This window comes from Nyctereutes procyonoides, unplaced genomic scaffold (genome assembly GCF_905146905.1).
Source record: "Nyctereutes procyonoides isolate TBG_1078 unplaced genomic scaffold, NYPRO_anot_genome, whole genome shotgun sequence".
In the NCBI taxonomy this organism is placed as follows: domain Eukaryota; kingdom Metazoa; phylum Chordata; class Mammalia; order Carnivora; family Canidae; genus Nyctereutes; species Nyctereutes procyonoides.
In genome coordinates, this window is record NW_026575032.1 from 16,127,682 (window position 1) to 16,146,218 (window position 18,537).

The window sequence follows — 18,537 nt, forward strand, 5'->3', positions numbered from 1 at the left end:
GTGAGTAGATGCTCTTAGGGCAAAGGGTCCAGAAGTGGAGGGAGTTCACAGCTCGTGACCTCCAACCTTCTCTTCAAAAGGTATACTGGTCATTTGGGTAAGGCCGGCGGTAAGGCCGGAGCTGTTGCTGGAAGAAGACCTAGGGAATAAACAAACAGACTGCTGGTGATGGTTCAAAGGCCCTAAGCGAGGCTGGAATACATAGTGGCATCAAGCCATTGTTTTTAGTTCTCTAAGATACTGGTCAAAAAAGCAAATGTAAGCTACAGCGGTTTACAGCTTGGATGGGTTAAGACAAAAAGCCTTACCACTGATAATCCGCAGAAACACTCTGATCAGTACGTACTGTTTACATCTGTTTTTCCAAATGTAGACCTCAGGTGTACTTAAAGAGACAGAAAAATGTCTAGGAAGAGAGGTGGAGATAACCTAGGTAGTTCTGACCTACCCCAGTTAGAACCGACTAGAAATACATTGCGGGTGGGCGTTATTCACACAGTACTGAGTCCCGTTAGCTGTCCTCCACGGCAATAGACTTAGATTCTTAGCAGATGTGTTACCAAAACCAGGACACTGAGCGTTCAGTATGCTCAGCATTTGGGGAGAGGTGTAGGTAGGGTATAAGCTATTTACTCTTTGCCCTCTAAAAATATGGGAGACAGGAGGACTAGAGAAGACGATACAATTAAGCGCCAGAGAAAACTGAAATAAATATTTAGGAAATGTTTTGAAAGTAGGTAGAATTTGAGCTTAATTCCCAAATGGGATAAGAATGGAGTTTTTCTTTGAGCTTTTATTGAAAAGTACCATCAGGTATGTTTATGGAAAAGACAAGTACAGAGGGTGCTGTCATAAAAAAAATCTCTGTCGACCTAAGTATTGGTATCTGATCAAATGCACAACTGAAGGCCACAAAACATTAAGTATCAGTTTATTTAATTTCTAAAAGATGTAAAAATAGACGACTTTTCTTTGTAGTAGAAAGAGCATTAAGATGTAGAGTCACAGGCCCTAATTTGGTGTGAAATTAGGAAGTTCATGTAATCCCTCCGGTACCTCCATCTGCTAAGTTTGTAAAAGGGCTAGGGTATTACTTGATCTTCTTAACCCTCCAAAGGTCTGGTCGAGAAGTAACTGGTCTGATTTGAAATACAAATTCTTTAAGTGTGGCCAACATTAAAATAATAAACTCATTATGGTAAATAGAACATTATAGTTCATGATAGAAAATAAGTGGCAACATGCAGATATTTGCCAGATATTGATGTAATGGAACAAAACAGAAGGAAAATTTCTTCACACAGTAGGGAAGGAGAAATAAGACTTCTTAACTAAAACGGTGTCTCTATACTACTTTTGAGTATTGTTATAAATACCAGAGACCAAAACACAACATAAATTTCGTTTCTATATTTCAGAAAACCTACTTGAATACACTTTGAAACAAGAGTACAACAAAATAGAATATACTTCAAATGTTGAATATACAAACTATTATAGTTCAAATCTGAACACTGGTACTTTCCCTCTTAAACTTCAACTAAAAAAAAAAAAAAAAGGAAGGAAAACAAAAAACGAAAACACCAGGTATTAGAGCTACCTGACAAAAATTCATGCTGAGCCTGAACGTCCAAGTGACAGAAGAACTGAAACTGATATGTCTGCACAGATGCCAGGGCTAAGTGAGTGACACAGGCAGGTTACAGCAAAAGGCCAGAGCCAACTGTTAATTTGTCCACAATTAAGAAACTGACAGACTTAAAACTACCATATAAAATGTTACATGTAAATTCTATAACAATACTGTGCTAGGTACAAGATTTTTAAATTTTTTTCTTTTAATAAAAAAGCTTTACACAAACAAGCCATTAGCTTATTTCAATAAAGAAAACTGAAAATTAGTCTAAGGCCTTTGTTTTAAATCAGCTTAAGCTATATGATATAAAAAAAAATCGCACTAGATCTTTTTTGCTATCCTCTTTCTGAAAAGCTTTTGGATCCATTTTCAATTCACATTCTAAAATACCTATATTAGCAGTCTTCACATAGCACCAGTTAAGTGAGTTCTGTGTGAACACAGTAATAATTGCTGGTATGCATATAAAATGCATCAAAAATTGCTATATGTAACAACGAGATCACCCATCCCAACCCCTCCCCGCTGAAAACTATAGAACCTCTTACAGAATGTTAGTGTTCCAAGTCTTAGTGTAACTTGCTATTGTAGTGAGTTGCTTGGTCCCTTTCAATCCTCCTCCTCCTCCTCGTCGACAGGATTCAGTTGTTTCCTACTGTAAGAGGCAGTTTTCTGTCAGCATCTCCGTATGTACGTTCATTTCCCACTGAAACATGGGATAGGTAATTTATTTCCAGTAAGTCTGATTGTTTTCTTATATGCATTAAAAATGTTTTAAAGTCTTTTGACTTTTCTTGATGACCTCCCTTGGGAACATTTGTTAGTACTCCCACTAACAGTCTAAAGCCCACAGCAGAGCTGCTCTTTCATTTCTCACATGTCACCAGTCCTTCCGTTTTCATAGTTACAGGAAGGGCAATAGCTGAAGGCGCACTGACAACCACTACGTGGGTCACTGTCTTATTTCCATCTGCCGGTTTTTCTTCTTGTACCAGCTGCAAAGTTTTCACGTCATGTTCTTGCTTTTTTGCCACCGCTTCTGATTTTACCTCTGGCCCTTTTATGACCGCACTGATAACTCGCGGGGGAGTCTGGCCAGATGCCTGTTGGGTAGGCACTGATAGTCTCATTACAGGTGTACCGTGGGCTATTGAAACAGGGGTAAGTGCTCTCACAGCCAGCGGGGTTCCGACAATGTTAATGCTTCCTGACCCAGTCAGATTTGACTTTGTCTGCAGTTGACACTGTGCAAGTTGTGTAGCTGGGATGGTGATAATTTTGGCAGGCTGCATGGTGATTTTGTCTCCATTTTCAGAAGAGGCTGGCATCACAGTAGGGATTGTCTGAATAACTACCTTTGGAGAGGTTGCTGTTGTGGGACTAGTGCTGGTTATCAATGGTGCACCTGCATTAACTGACTGAACTGCCACAGTCGAGATTTTCTGACCCAACGATGTCATTACAACAGGTACTTGCATTGCCACACGAACTGTCCTGGTAGATTCAAAAGAGTTGATTTAATGTTAAACAATAGGTTTTTTGAGCAAAAAGATGATGCAAATCTAATGTACAGAAGGAATGTTCCCAAATTTTACAGGTATATGACCATTTAGAATATGAAACATCATGAAATATATTTTTAAAATGCTGCCCACATTAAGTTCCATCTGTAAAACCATAAAAAACCAATTCAAGTTAGTTGAGACCTCTACTTTAACAAAACAAAATACATTTAAAAGATCAAGCACTTTTTTTTAACATCAAGCACTTTTCAAAGTCTTGACAGTAGATTCTTAGGCTGCTAACGGTAAAAAAGGAACGTAATCGTTTTTTGCTAAAGAACTTGCTAAGAAATAAACACAAGTAGTTTCCTTCACTGACCTTGGAGCTGTTGTTGCTGACACAGATGCGGTGGTAGTAGGACACCTGGATGGAGTATCATGACCAGGGGAAGTGATATTCACAACTCTAGCTACACCTTTCTCTGCTCTGGAGCAGTTTAGAGATGAGTTTTTGCCACCACGAACAGAAGCTGCTTTCAGGAGACTCTCTGCAGACAGTGATACTCGTTCTAATGACTTTTCATCAGTAGCTGCTGCTAAATCTTCATTACAAGTTTCACTTTTGTCATCATCTATGACCACTATGTTTTTGGGCATATCCTTGAACTGATAGACAAGCCTCTGTCCTTCGACCTTTGCAAGAATACCCCTTTGGTAATAATACCTGTAATGGAGACAGTACTAAATGAGTCAAGTGTATTGTACACACACACACACACACACACACACACCGCCCAAAAAAAAAACCCACCATGTAGAAACATTCGCTTATTCCTGTTAGAGATGAGAAGGAGCTCTTATTGGCTGGGTTGTTTAAAAGGCTAAGAATCTGACTAGGAATGCAGGTGGAACCTGGTACCAAAGGTCCTTTAAAACTTTAGGTCTATAAAGTAGCTAAAAGTTCTCATTCTTAAAGGAAATAATTCAAACTAAATACTGAATATTGTATCTTACAGCATCAGCAAAAATTCAACTCTGATTTACACGGGTTATAAGAATAATCTGACATTATATAGAAAAATTAAGCTGTGCTTAAACAGGTAAATCTGTGGGACATGTGAATACTGTCCTATAAACTATGTGTCCATTTACAAACATCCCTAATTAGAAGCCATCTACACTGCAGTTTTGTGGGTTTCTCAAAAACTGACAAAACTTCAAAGAAATTTTCCTATTAAGATAAATCCACAAGAACTGAAAAGCTGTATTGGAAACTATTATTTCATCTGGGTTTAATTTTCTTAAAGGCCTCCCAACTTCCTGATTAAGGAACAGTCCTAAGTGTTAAGACACATTTTTCCAATGATGGCTGAGATTTCAGACATCTAGACCAAAATCTTTATCTCCATCTACCTCCAAGTCCAAGAACTCCTCTAGAATATCCCCCAAAATTCAAAGTTAGAAAAAGGTTAGGTTTTTAGAGCTTTTCTATTAAACAATTAATAGATAATACAGAGGCAAGTAGGTTTTGTTTAAAAATTCATTTCCTTGTATTCCTACCTCAGAGCTCGTCCCATAGTTTCATAGTTCATATCTGGCTTGTTCTTATGCTTTCCCCAAAGTTTAGAGACAGCCTTTGAATCCACAAGCTTGAATATGCCTTTTTCTCTCTGGGTCCACTTAATATACCGAGGACAAGTATTTTTATCCTGGAGTAGATCTAAAAGAAACTCCCACAGATAGGTTGTGTTTCCTTTGAAGAAATGAAAAGACATTGGTTAAAAATTCATTAATATAATTAAAAGCAAATAATCAGGGACACTTGGGTAGCTCAGTTAAGCATCCAACTCTTGTTTTCTGCAGATCATGATCTCAGAGGACTGAGTCCCATGTCAGGCTCTGCACTGGGTGTGCATCCTGCTTAAGACTCTCCCCCCACCCCCCACCCCACCTCCACTTGTCCTCTCTCAACAACAACAACAAAAAGCAAGTATTTAACTACACTGGACAAAAATTCACTACCTAATGGTAGAACAACTATCCTAGCAGTCTGTCATTAAGTATTTGATTATATGAGCAATCATTTATACAGTAATCAAAGTGTGTTGCCTAGTAAGTTTCATATACACTATATTCCACTGTAACATAATCCTAAATATATTTGTTAGTCACTAATAGTTATGATACTAATATAATAGAGGTCCTGGATTTTGTACTATTATGCATCACCTTATACTAAATTGAGTTCAGTAAAGGCAAGGCAAAGGCATAATGCGTAACACAAAGTGAACCTGAATTAAACAGAATTTTCTAATTTATTAATTTACATAGATCTAAACCATGAATAAAATTTGCACCAGTATGTTTGCTATATAAGCCCCAATTCCATGATCAAAATTCATCAAAAAGCATTTATTTGCGGAAAAGGCAAGCAATACACAGTGAAATCTGCAAAACTTGTAGACATCAGTCCTAGTGTCTTTAAAAGAAACCCATTTTAATTTTCTTTCAGGTTTTAAGTAATCTCCACACCCAACATGGGGCTGGAACCCCAAGATCAAGAGTCACATGCCCCACCCAATGAGATAACCAGGCACCCCAAAACATATTTTTCTTTGATTCACCATTATGCAGGAACTCTGAAGTGCCTAGCGTATAAATTAGTACAAATTACCCATGACTCTTTAAAAAGCTTTCCATTACCCTCTGGACTACTAGTTAATTTGGATTTGATTTTCAAGGAGACCTCCCACCTCTTAAAAACTGGCAGGTTCTTTTTTTTTGTTATTGCTAATCTCTTTCTACTGGTCACGATGCAGACCAGCAATATATACTAGGATTTCATCATATATATGTGAACAGTTGAGTAAATACGTTTGTGCTTCAGCATTAAAGTAACACAGCAACTCCTTTAACTAGTCGAGCATTCATCAAACGCTAACTATAACATTTGATCACATGACTATCCAAATCTGAAAATGAGGTATTTCTGCGGAATAACATACTCATTCATCATACACTATATGCTTAAGTGTAGTAGAGGATACAGAAAAGCATGTAAAACTTGGCCCCGGGGTGCCTGGGTGGTGGCTCAGTTGGTTAAGCATCTGCCTTTACGTTCAGGTGGTGATCCCAGAGTCCTGGGATGGAGCTTGTCTCATCAGCAGGGAGCCTGCTTCTCCCTCTCCCAGCACCCCCTGCCCACCTCCCCCCACCACCCCCCCTCCTGCTGCTTGTGCTCTCTTGCACTCTCTCAAATAAATGAAATCTTAAAAAAACAGACAAAAAAAAAAAAAAAAACCCTCAACAACACTCCTCAGGTTCTCTTTGGATACTCACTCCACCCCAGTTCCCACCCTGAAGTTAAAACTCAAAGTTCTCTATCTCATTTTAAGGAGAACAATTCAGAAAGGGAAGCCGCATTTATCAGATAAGGTAGCTCATTAAGCCTATGACAGACATTATCAGCATTTAGATTGATATTTTACAGAAGAAACACTGGATCTTTTTTCCTTAAGATTTTTAAGTACTCCTATACTCAACATGGGGCTTGAACTTACAACCCTCATGATCAAGAGTCGCATGTTCTACTGACTGAACCAGCCAGATGCCCCCTATTAGATTTTTAATTTTTAATCTTCGCAATTCAACATGTTACCTCAAGTTTGATGATACAAGACTGAAACTTTGGCAAAAACAGGTGATCACAACGTGTTTCTCCAGTGTTAGGCATAAGGTCTTTGGGTACAAGAGACCAATGATGATGGAAATTATTTAAAACACAGTAAAATAACTACAGACTTACAGTTTATCTAATATTTAATACTATTATGTAAGTTTTAAAGTTTTCAACATAAAAGACAAAACCTAAGATGTTAGAAATGTAAAATGACCAAAGACAGAAAAATATCCTAAATTTATCCTATGTTGAATTTTATTAGTTCCTGAATAAGTAACAGTTAAATGTAACTGTATTTTTTTTGTTCTAAATTTCTCAATAGACTTAATAGAACTTTTTTTTTCTCCCCTAGAGATTTAATTTTTGATTTAATTATTTAAGAGTAGATATAAGACCATCTGTTGAGGATAGAATAAACCTGAATATATTAATCCAAAATCTATCTATTAAATATTAGTCTAAAAACATTCACAGAAATGATAAATTCTGATTATCAGAACATACCTAAAACCACGATTAAAACACTACCTTAAATCATCTAACAAATTAAGAGTGCAGAATGTGGGAGGCTTGTCATTAATTTGATTTCAATGAAAATAAATTCTAAAGCCAAAATATGGTAAGGTTTTTTTTCTGATTCCCGGTATGACTGAAATTGGTTGACTAGGAGATTGAATTCAACTTGCCTTGAGAATTCTTGCATTACTTCTATCATTGAAAAAATTAGGTATTAGAAATAACTTAGTTATAAACCTACCCCCCCTTCAATTCCAAGTGGCTCTATGTGAAGAGGAATGCTGTTATACACACGTACCTCCCTTAAGAACAATGGCTCTTAAGAAGGCTGTGCATCAGTCTGCATTTTATTTATTTATTTATTTATTTATTTATTTATTTATTTATTTATTTATTTATTTTTTAAAGATTTTGTTTATTCACAAGAGACGCAGAGGGAGAAACAGGCTCCCCTTTGGGAACCCGATGTGGGACTTGATCCCAGGGCTCAGGGATCATGACCAGAGCCAAAGGCAGACAGACGCTCAACCACTGGGCCACCCGGCCATCCCCAGACTGCATGTTAGATGGCCTTTTCCAAACACAAATGCCTACTACCTTTTATTCCCCTGCAGTGTATATCTATGGCTATAGAATCTCAGTGGGGTAGGAACTGGGAAAAAGCTCCCCGAGGCAATGCTCATATATATCTCTGATTAAGGATACTACTACTACCAAAGACAGTACTTCACCTGTAGATGTATTGGAAATAATGGTCTTCACACACTTTCTTACAAATGCAAAAAATGTCAACTGAAAAAAAAAAATCATCTCAACCTCCAAAACAGCCCTCCCCAAATTACCTTTTCCTTCTCTGGGTTTCTTCTTTATACCTAACTCAGGAGACCCATTGGAAATTGGTGATTGCTGGGTCTTTGGTTTACGGCCAACTGAAAAAATAAGATTGAAACCACACATTGAAAACAGGAAAAATAATAGAAGCATGATTAGCAGACTCTGATAACACATTACTCATGAAATTGGACACTAATTTGTGGATTAATATACTCAGTGTGTATACAAAAAGTTGCATTTAAAAGGAGCATTAAAAGCACTTCTGTAATTTTAGATTACAGCAGTTAGTTGGCAGTAATTTCAGTGTATATGGCAAGTCAGGTGCTACCAACCTATTATTTACTCGGTCAGAGCCTCAATTTGCTAAACCTCTTCCAATAATGTATAGCAAAGGAAACAAATTCTAGAACAAAACTTTTTTTCTTTTCTGTTCTACAGGATTGTTAGAAAAAGCTTTACCTACCTATTGCAGAGGATCTGATAATCTGCGAGGCCCTTTGAGCTCAAACGGGGAAAAGTAAAAAATATTATTTTAAACACTCAACTGCTCTGAGCCAATCAATTCACCAGAATTTAAGCATAAGTGTTCAAATTTCCCCACCTTGATATGCAGGTACATTATACGGATAAAAAAATTAACTATCTCCCATATTTAGTAAGTGTGCCCTTTTATAAAACTTCACTTATTCACGAGAGACCCACAGAGAGAGGCAGAGAAGCAGGCTCCTCGCGGGGAGCCCGATGTGTGGGACTCAATCCCAGGACCCCGGCCGGGATCACGCCCTGAGCCCAAGGCAGATGCTCAACCACCAAGCCATGCAGGCGTCCCAAGTGTGCCCTTCCTTTTGCTTCTCTTCACTTCTACCGTAAGGTTCTCTCAGACAGACTAGCATCCACAATGAAAGGAAAAGCAAAAGCTAATAATTATACCAAAGAAGGCATAAGGCTGAAATGCCTTGTTTTCAATCCTCAGCACTGGTAAAAGAATGCTGGCTGACCAGGGGAAGCCTCCAGAAAGGCTGGGAATAGTCGAGTTTATTACAATTTGCAGATTGAGTATATTATTGCTAATTTGGTGACTGTCATACATCTAGGATTTCTGATGTCACTCTGCTCTTCATTAGCAGAGTGTATTTAGAGCTAAATAAATACCTAAAAATCAAAGTGTTTTAATTTATTTCAAAATACATAGCTATTCTCGGATTTCATTATGGTAACTAATCAGTAAGAAGTGTGCTTTGGCAAAAATAAAAATGGAAAGTTTCTCTGGTCTCCTTTATTAGAACAGAAATTAATTTCTCAATTTACAGAGTATAAATCAATCAGTGATAAGACTCAAGCAAAACAAAAAACAAAAAAAGAACAAAAAAAAAAAAAAAAACCTTCAACTTCCTTCATCAAAACGTTAGCCCTAAAAGGCCTAATTTATTTTCATATAAAGCAGTATTTCCTAAATCATACTTCTTAAGATCTAGTTTATTCATGAGTAAGAAACAAGGTTCTACAGTCAAATTAACTTTAGAACACTGTCTCACAGAGTCACAACACACTCTAAAATTGAGTTTAAATAAAAAGTTTAAAAAGTAACCTAACTTTGCACGTCCCAAATGAACTTAAGCACAAATAAATACATAATATATGTATAGTTATAATATACATTATAAATAATTTCTAAATGATCATTAAGATCATCTATTTTCAAATAAAAAAATTAATTTTAAATTGGCAAATCATTTCCTGGTTTATATCAGACCACATAGGCAGATCAATTTATCTAGAGGTCTTGGTTCCCAGCTTTTTATGGTCTTTTTCATCTTCTTTTAAATCTAAAAATTTCCTGGGGCACATGGATGGGTCATTCAGCTAAGTGTCCAACTCTGGATTTCGGCCAGGGTCCTGATTTCAAAGTCGTGAGACCAAGCCCTGCCTCGGGCATGGAGCCTGCTTGAGATTCTCTCTCTGTGTCCACCCCCAACCCCTAAAAAAATAAATCTAAAAATTTTCTAAATATTTTTTAATAGCTCCTATCAAATACAACCAGCCAAAGGCGATAGTGAGGAAGTGGGTAAACAGGACTATTAATATGTTTGCCTTTTTTTTTTTTAAACATTTACAGCAGCAAGTAATCCTTCCTTAAAAATTCTCTCGGTCATACCTCTCACAAAATACATGTAATCTCACAAAATACAGGAGGGAAGACACTCAAACCTTATTCTTCACTCTGTCCCTCACAATAACGAGCATAGACCCACCAACACCACAACAATTTGAAATACCTCTAACAAATGAAAGAAATTACCATTATTTCTAACACAAGTTTTTTTACTTTTGCCTTTGATTTCTAACATGTGAAAAAAAAAGATAAAGAAAGTGGAATTAGATGAGTACTCATTTATGCAGAATTTTATTTCTTTCAAGTTTTACTTCCGATTCAGACAGGAAAAGGACCCACTTGCTGCCCATCTCCTAGTGCTGTTGGAGGTGTGAGGGGCCTTCGGCCTCACCCATCAGGATCGAGTGAGGAGAAGTTTCAGCAGGAGTCAAATAGTAAGTGGAAATGAAATGCTCTTTACCCACTGATGAGTTTATTCCACTTAAAAGTCCTTGTTGGCAACCTTGGGTGTTTTAATTAAGACGGAAGGTACAGGGGAGAAAACAGCATTGGGCTTTTTATTGTAAAGCCCACAAAAAGAGTGGGAAGATAAGATGAAAAATAGAAAAAGTTAAAAAATAAAATGTTTTTTAAAAATAACCAAGTAAAAAAAAATAAAATAAAATAACCAAGTACCCTAAAAGGATCAGAAAGCAGACAAGCAGTGAATCTCTGATCTTCCTTCTGCTTGTCCAAAATTCGTTAGAATTCTATTTGCAGGCAACTTTCTTCAGAGCTCAAATATCAACTCCTTTAAACAGTAAGAACATCAACACAAAAATAAAATCTCGATTGATTGATACTCTGAGAATACCTAGGTAAAGATAACATCAATCATAAATCTACAGCATATATTTCCTAAGTCCCCTGATGGGGGGAAAGATATTTCACCCACTTTTCTGGAAATCTGTAAATATACTCTACCTTTTTTCTTTTTCATTGGTTCATGGCTATCTGGTGATGTAGGAATAGGAGAGGTATCCATTGGTTCAGATTCTTCAGTTGACACCTCCACTACGGTTTCTGTAATGACATCTGGCCTCATAGCAGCATGGATAAATTCTGGAGTTGATACACAAGGAGGGACAAACACTTCCACTATAAAAAAAAGTTGAAATATTAAAATTTCCCACCCCCATTAGTACTTTTTCTCATGTGGACAATTCAATATTTAATAGAGGTGAGGTTCATTTAACAATTCATCAAAGTAGGGTAAGAGCCTGAAGTTACTTTGCTGAATATGGAATACAGTTTAAAGTATGTTAGGAAATAAATGCAAAGAAAATCACCTTGAAGGAAAATGTTAATCCCATAGGTAAGGTAGGGGTCATGAGGAATCACCCCCTTTCTTCACATTTTTACATACTTTCAAGCTTACTGTAGAAGACTTTTGAGTTATTCTGACAATTGGGAAAACATTTGGAAATAAAATAATGGAACAATAGTGAGTTCTTTAACAGTCACTTTCCTTCCCACTACTGCCCACCATTATTCTCTAACTAGGTAAAACATGCACATGGTATAAAATTAAAAACATTCTTATGTGTCTCCAGTGAAAAGAAAGCACTTACAAGATCATTTCAAAATATGAAGAAAAGAAAAACCTGCTCATCAAAGCCCAAGGAATATCATCTTTCAATATCTAAAATTTTATCAAATGTAACAGTCCTGCCTGATGTCTTAAGGTCACTAAAACAGTACATAGAGACTGCCATTTGGTGTTCTGTTAGATACAACAGTGTTGCTCCAGCTTCCTTCCAAAGTGCCTGAATAGTCATGATATGTCATTACTATTTCAATTAAGAGACAGTTAATACTACTACCGTGGACTAATACATTGACTGCGCTCGCTTCAGCAGCACATGTGCTAAAACTGGATTAATACACTGACCGATATGCCCTGATTTTCTTCTCACATCACTGAATAATACATGGCATTCCTATTCTAATTGAAAAGTACAGTCGCTCTTGGTAGTTATTATAAATCCCTCTAATAAGAAGGGCCAATATTATTGAATTAAGTCAAATTAACACTCGGGCATTAAAATTAGAGGACAAAATGGCTCTCAAAGGCACTCTTAAGGAAAAAGAGACCAAAAGAGAAGGAAACTCTCAGCCTGAGAGAGAGTATGAGGAAATGGTGAAAGCTATCTCCTCTCTCCACCAAGGAAGGTTCCCTGGAGCTACTGCCTATTTACCACTGAATACAAGATAGAAAGTAGTCACGGGACACAACTCCCCCACCCCCACCTGCCACTCCCTTAAGGACTGACTACAAAGGTTAAATAATTAGTACAAAATTATAAATTTACCCAGAGTTAAGGAAATAAGACATAACGGCATAAAAAAATAGCAATTTAACAAACATTTATCTGTCTACGGTGGGCATTTTCTGTATCATTTATTATAAAAAAAAAAATAAGTATTTCAAGTATGTGAGACTTGGGAACTTTGACAAAGATCATTTATTGCTGCTACAGGTATTCATGCATAATAAACCTTGAGAACAACGATAATCCCCGCGTATTTAAGAAAAAAACCCATTGTAGATACGCGAAGTGACGTGACGTGTTTAATATAAAAAAGAACAAGTCACATACCAGGACTTCTTGAATCCCTCAAGCAGGTAGGAGATTCCATATGAAGCAGGGCTTCAGCAGCTTCAATTGTCTTATCTGTACAGTGTGCATTACTGCTATGAACTGATGCTTCCACTGGGGGGAAAAGAAGTTCTACTCAATTAAAAATGCACTGAATACATGACTAAATTAAAACGTATTACTCTATGAAAAACAAATCAATTCTTGTGTGGATAACTCTAAATTAAGTCACTGACACATATCAGTCCATATAAATTATTTACAGAAATAATTTTAAAAACGAAATCACTAGTATCTGTACTTTGCAAAATGGATGTTGATTATCAAGCAATGATTACTGAGAAACTTCTGAAATCTTATCGAAAGGAAAACAAAGAAAGACCCTTGAAATCTGAACCCTGTATCAATTTTAGAGCAAAACTAACTTGGAGGTGGTGGGAGGATGGCTGGCGATGAACAATCCCAGGAGGTCAATGATGTATCGTGATATACATACAGCCACTGAAATCAGGGGCAGGAACTTGCAGAATCCGTCAGAAACATGCATTTCCTAAGTTAAACGAATTACTCGGATTCTTACAGACCATCCGAGGTGAGTGCACCAGCACAGCACCAGATACCCAGGAACTCAATTCCCAATAACTTTGTCTCTTCTTCTTCAAGACTTCAATTTTTTTCTGGTTTTACCCAATAAATTTGCTTTTAAAGTGTCTACGTCTGTTTTCCTTGAAGCCTTTTCCAATCCTGCCACCTTCTGTAACTCCCTTTTAGCACTTACCCTATGCTGTGCTGCTTGAATAACTAGTGAAAAAGTCAAGTATACAGCGATCGTTTGGCTTTTCAAGTCCAAGGTTGGGTCCTAGACTCTGCTACTTACAGGTTACCCTAGACCAGCAATTTAATTTCTTGTAAGGCTCAGTTTCCTCTTTCCCAAAACGGAGGAGTATCACTTAACCTCATACAGTTGTGAGAATTAAGTGAGGTAATTAATACTCATAAAAAAACATGTACAATGCCTGGCAGATGGATAAGAATTCAATAAATGGTGGTAATTTCTTATCATTTCTGTTAAGATTCTAAGTTTCTTGAGGTTGTGGGGGCTATCTTACTTCATCTTTATTATCTGCTACAATTCCCAATGTAGATTTTTAATACAACAGGCACGCAAGGATTTCTTTTATATATTAAGGTTAAGAACAACCCAGGGAAACTGGCCATTCAAACACAAACTTATATAAATTATATTACCTTAAAAATATTGGATATTCTACTTGGTTCTGAAACATGAATATGTAAGTTTTTAATTTGATAGATTTTTCTCAAGATGTCCTCTAAAAAGACTAAAAGGAAGTATTTGTACATATCTTATAAACTGTATCACAAATTCACAAGTTCTATACAATAACGATACGAATTTTTAGAAACTGCTTCCAGCAAACTTTAAATTGAAAAAGAAAATTTACTTAATGACAAAATTCACTAAGCGCTAATCTAAAGCCTTAAATAGCAGTCATTTGGAGAGCATTTATTAAAAGAAAAGAAAAAAAAAAGAAAGAAAAAAAAAATCCAGCGACTGTTTTACCACCTGTTGCACATCATCCACACTCTCAACCAAGGTACTGGGTCTCTCCAGTTGCTCTTTCCATTTATGGAAATCTGCTCAAAGCTAAACAGTTCCAGAGAGGCAGCCAAACCTCTAAGTAAATCTATCTTTAGGTGACCCTGCTTACTCTTATCTGCGGCTTCACTGAAGCAAAGGATTCAATCAGTCCTTCTAGCTCAACTTTAAGAAACTTAGTAAGTATAAGATATATTGCCATTCTCAAGAATTTTTTTCAGTGCTTCCCACAATACTCACATATACTAAAGAACCCTGGAAAGCAAATTCTCAGGGTTTTATTCTAGGAACTTCATTCTCTTTAAAGTCTGCTTGTGTTGCAATTTAGGTGTTGTTTTAGGTGCTATTAATAAACTATCCCGGGTAAACCAATTCCTTATGTAATTGTATTAAGACACACCCTAAAAACCTTGCCATATTAAATAAAATAAGTGCTTCAAAGACTTGATAATACAGCAACAGAATTTTACCCAAGTTTTTAATGTTTTCAGTTATAAGCAAAATGAGGCATGCCTAACTAACAATTACAAGTAATGGTGCCCCAGGTTTTTATGTAGTTTGAGGCCCATTCATAAAACCATGATTTCACGTTAGTCATGTCCTTGGAAATCATTTCTTAAAAAGTGTATTTTCTTGCTCCTATCTCTGACCTCAAATTCCCCTTCCCCCTAAATTCAACATACTATTTCCCAGAAATATTTCACATTTACAGAGTAAAACAGAACACATACAAACTTAAGAATGCAGTTTATTAATTCATATTTTAAAATTAGGGTGAGAATATCAAAAATGCATACGTTCTCTGTGAATATTATCAATCAGATCTAGTACTCTATGTACAGTCAACATTTGGGTGTTGAGCATTTACCACATATGCCAGACCCTGTGTTATAAATGTGAAAGGTAAATGTGAACGGATCTCTGGCCTTGTGAGGCTTGTACTAATAGTTCAGAAACATAAACAGTAGTATCAAAAACACAAATGGAAATAAAACAGTTCAAAACTAACGAAAGGTATAAAATAATTTACTCTGTAAGCTAACAGCTTGTTAAGTAGAGCACTGATTTTTTTTTGATGCTTTCTAATTCTACTTTTTTGTCATTTTTATCAAGTAACTCTGAGCACATGCGAATAAATACCTAACAGCTCATACTTAGATCAATTTACAATAGTGTACCTACCAGTTTCCAAGAATACTTCACCATTTGAAAAAGAAAGCACTTTAAAAAAATTTTTGTTGATATGTCAATAGTTTTTGATAATTTTTGAAAATTTTTCAATTCATTTCGTTTAACTCAGTAATTAAAATACAATTTAAACTAGAATTATGCACAATTCTTAAGGATAAACATGAATTTAACAGTGTCGTACAATCCAAGGAAGCAAATAAGCACACTATAGGCAAGGGCTGAAAAATCCTTATCTCTTACTTAAAACTTGATTCACTGGTATCTTTTTAGACCTGTGTATGAAATTAATGGGGGGGGGGGAGCAATTCCTTTTAAAAATAGAAACAATGAAGCTAAAAGTAATCTGACAGGTATCATTTTCTACTTGAAGAGTAGTACTTGGGTGTTGCTGGTCAATTCCTCTTGAAGAAATAAACGTATCAAATAAATTTCAAAAGAATTTTAACTTTGATCATAGTGCCAAAAATCAAATTTGCTCATGTCCTCCTTTACTATTGGTAAAACTCTTCTTGTTCCATTTCCAGCTTTCTAATCAACTGGTGTTTGTATGGTAGACTATTCCAGACTCACTCAACAGCTGTTACAAAATACCAAACTTGGTAATTGAGTCTGACAAGAGACATACCTCTCAGCTTTGCAGAAGAGAATACTGGCAATGGATCTAGCTCATAACAAAGTTCTTAAAGTCAAAAATAAAAGTTAATAGCAATTTAATTTGAGAGCAGTGGGAAAAAATTAGAAAACCCTTCCCTGAATGATAGTAGTATGTCCCTACAAGCAAAAGACCATAAACTAATAATACAAGGTCATCCCTCAAGCAGGCAGAAGCAGGCACCTGACTTACCATAGCTTATCTTCTAATGCCCCAAGGCATAATAGGTGAGTGGAGAATACAAATGAATGTAATAAAAAGGGGGGGAGAGGAGGGAAAGGTGGGAAAGGTGGAACTCTGGGACACTCCATCTTTTCTGGTTTCTCTGACTTTCTAATCAATATAGTCACAATTTAAAAGTTTAAAAGGAAAAAGGAACTAAAATTATTTTCTGAAACAGGGCTGAGGGCTGCCTGATGAAAATACAACGTGAGCCACGTATAATTTTCAAATTTCCAACAGCCAGATTTTAAAAAGTGGAAACTGAAATTAATGCCTTTCCTTTAACCCAGGATAGCCAAACTATTGTCACTTCAAGATGTAATCAATATAAACGTTTACCACAGCTTGTTTTTAAGTTTACATTATTTAAAATTTTTAAAAATTAAAAATTCAGTTTTTCAGCCACAAATACAATAGCTACTGGCTATGGTACTGAAAAGTGCAGACCAAAAAAACAAACAAACAAACAAACAAACAAACACTGCAAAACAGCTACTCTCAAACTTTTTTGGTCAAAAGAAACTTTCACACTCAAACTAATGAGGACCACAAAGAGATTCTGTTTATGTAAGTCCTAATTTTAGACATTATTCTATTCTATTCAGAATTGAAATTAAGAAGACATTAAAATATTTATCAATTCATTTAAGATAATAAACCTAACACTTTTAAGTAATTTAATGAAAAAATAGCTTTTCTGTAATAAAATTAGTGAGTAGCTTGGTTGTACATTCTTGGTAAATCTTTTTAATACATGGTAGAAAGCAGCTGGATTCATATTTGCTTCTTCACTGAATTTCCTGTAAAATCAAATCACGTCGCCTCTAGAAAACTCTGAAGGTGAAAAGGCAAATAATGTCTTAGAATTATTATGAAGACAATTCTGACTTTACAGACTCCCTGAAAGAGTCTAGGGACTCCCCAGATCCTCAGATCAGAGGTTTTATTTCAGTCTTTAAGAACTGCAGCTAAAATTTATTACCAAACATAGTAGTAACACCCAATTCTATCCTCATGTCTCTATAAGCTTTAGCTTCTAAACAAGCGTACAGATGAAAAATGATGACTCCGTTTTCCGTAAGTACAGCAGAGCAGCACTTTGTCCACTTACACATAAAGGATTTTTTGTCAAGTTTTTCATAAATACTTTCTTTGCATCCCTTTGAACATTTAAGCTATAGATAACACAAGGTCTCTAAATAATCATCAAGAACATGCTCCTGCCTGCCCTTCTCCACCAGCCACATGTTTCTAAAGGAAATTGTTTTATGTTGAATTATCCTGATTGAGTCCTTAAATACTGATGTTACTTTGACTCATTTTTTTCATGAATTTTACTAATGATGCTGCAGTGACTTCTGAAAAGTAATTTCTTAAACACATTTTTAAATGGTTTATTTTTTCTTTCTTTCTTTCCTTTTTTTTTTTTTTTAACGGGGGCCTGGGTGGCACAGTCAGTTCAACCTCCGACTCTTGGTTTCAGCTCAGGTCCTTCCTTATCTCAGGGTAGTGAGATTGAGCCCGGCGGGCGTTGGGCTCCGTTGGACTCCAAGCTCAGCACAGAGTCTGCTGAAGTTTCTCTCCCTCTCTCTGCCCCTCCCAGCTGTGTTCACGCTCACTCTCTAAAATAAATAGATCTTGAAAAATAAAAACAAAAAGTGAATGTCATTCTTCCAGTTTTATTTCAACACATGCTTCATCTTTTCACATCCTAAATTGTTTTCAAATTTAACTTTTCAAGATTGATACCAGATATTTCCATTTACAGTAAACTGGAAATAAGATTTTCAAGTTCAAATTTCACAATGAACTTTGACAAACTAGACAGATGTGTCTTATCAGTTAAAACACTTAAGCTAAATTTCCAGAAAACTCCCTCCCTCCCATTTAATAACAGCGACCTAATAGAACAAAAGTTGGGTGACCGTATCTCTC

General features: G+C 36.1%; 1 protein-coding gene across 15 annotated transcripts in view; it reads right to left on the minus strand.

The window, feature by feature from the left end:
* Nucleotides 1-914: 914 nt before the first annotated feature.
* The window catches only part of ELF2 (E74 like ETS transcription factor 2), a 97,062-nt gene continuing 79,439 nt past the window's right edge, over nt 915-18,537 (minus strand). For 6 of the 15 annotated variants that reach the window (XM_055316994.1, XM_055316995.1, XM_055317005.1 and 3 more), the window contains 7 exons: nt 12,920-13,033; nt 11,244-11,417; nt 8,631-8,669; nt 8,176-8,262; nt 4,699-4,891; nt 3,518-3,862; nt 915-3,130 (listed from right to left, as the gene is read on the minus strand). In XM_055316994.1, coding sequence (XP_055172969.1) covers nt 2,503-3,130; nt 3,518-3,862; nt 4,699-4,891; nt 8,176-8,262; nt 8,631-8,669; nt 11,244-11,417; nt 12,920-13,033 — 1,580 coding nt within the window. In that variant the 3' untranslated portion in view covers nt 915-2,502. The remainder of the gene's footprint in view (nt 3,131-3,517; nt 3,863-4,698; nt 4,892-8,175; nt 8,263-8,630; nt 8,670-11,243; nt 11,418-12,919; nt 13,034-18,537) is intronic. The other 9 variants (XM_055316996.1, XM_055316991.1, XM_055317001.1 and 6 more) reach the window with 3 other exon arrangements.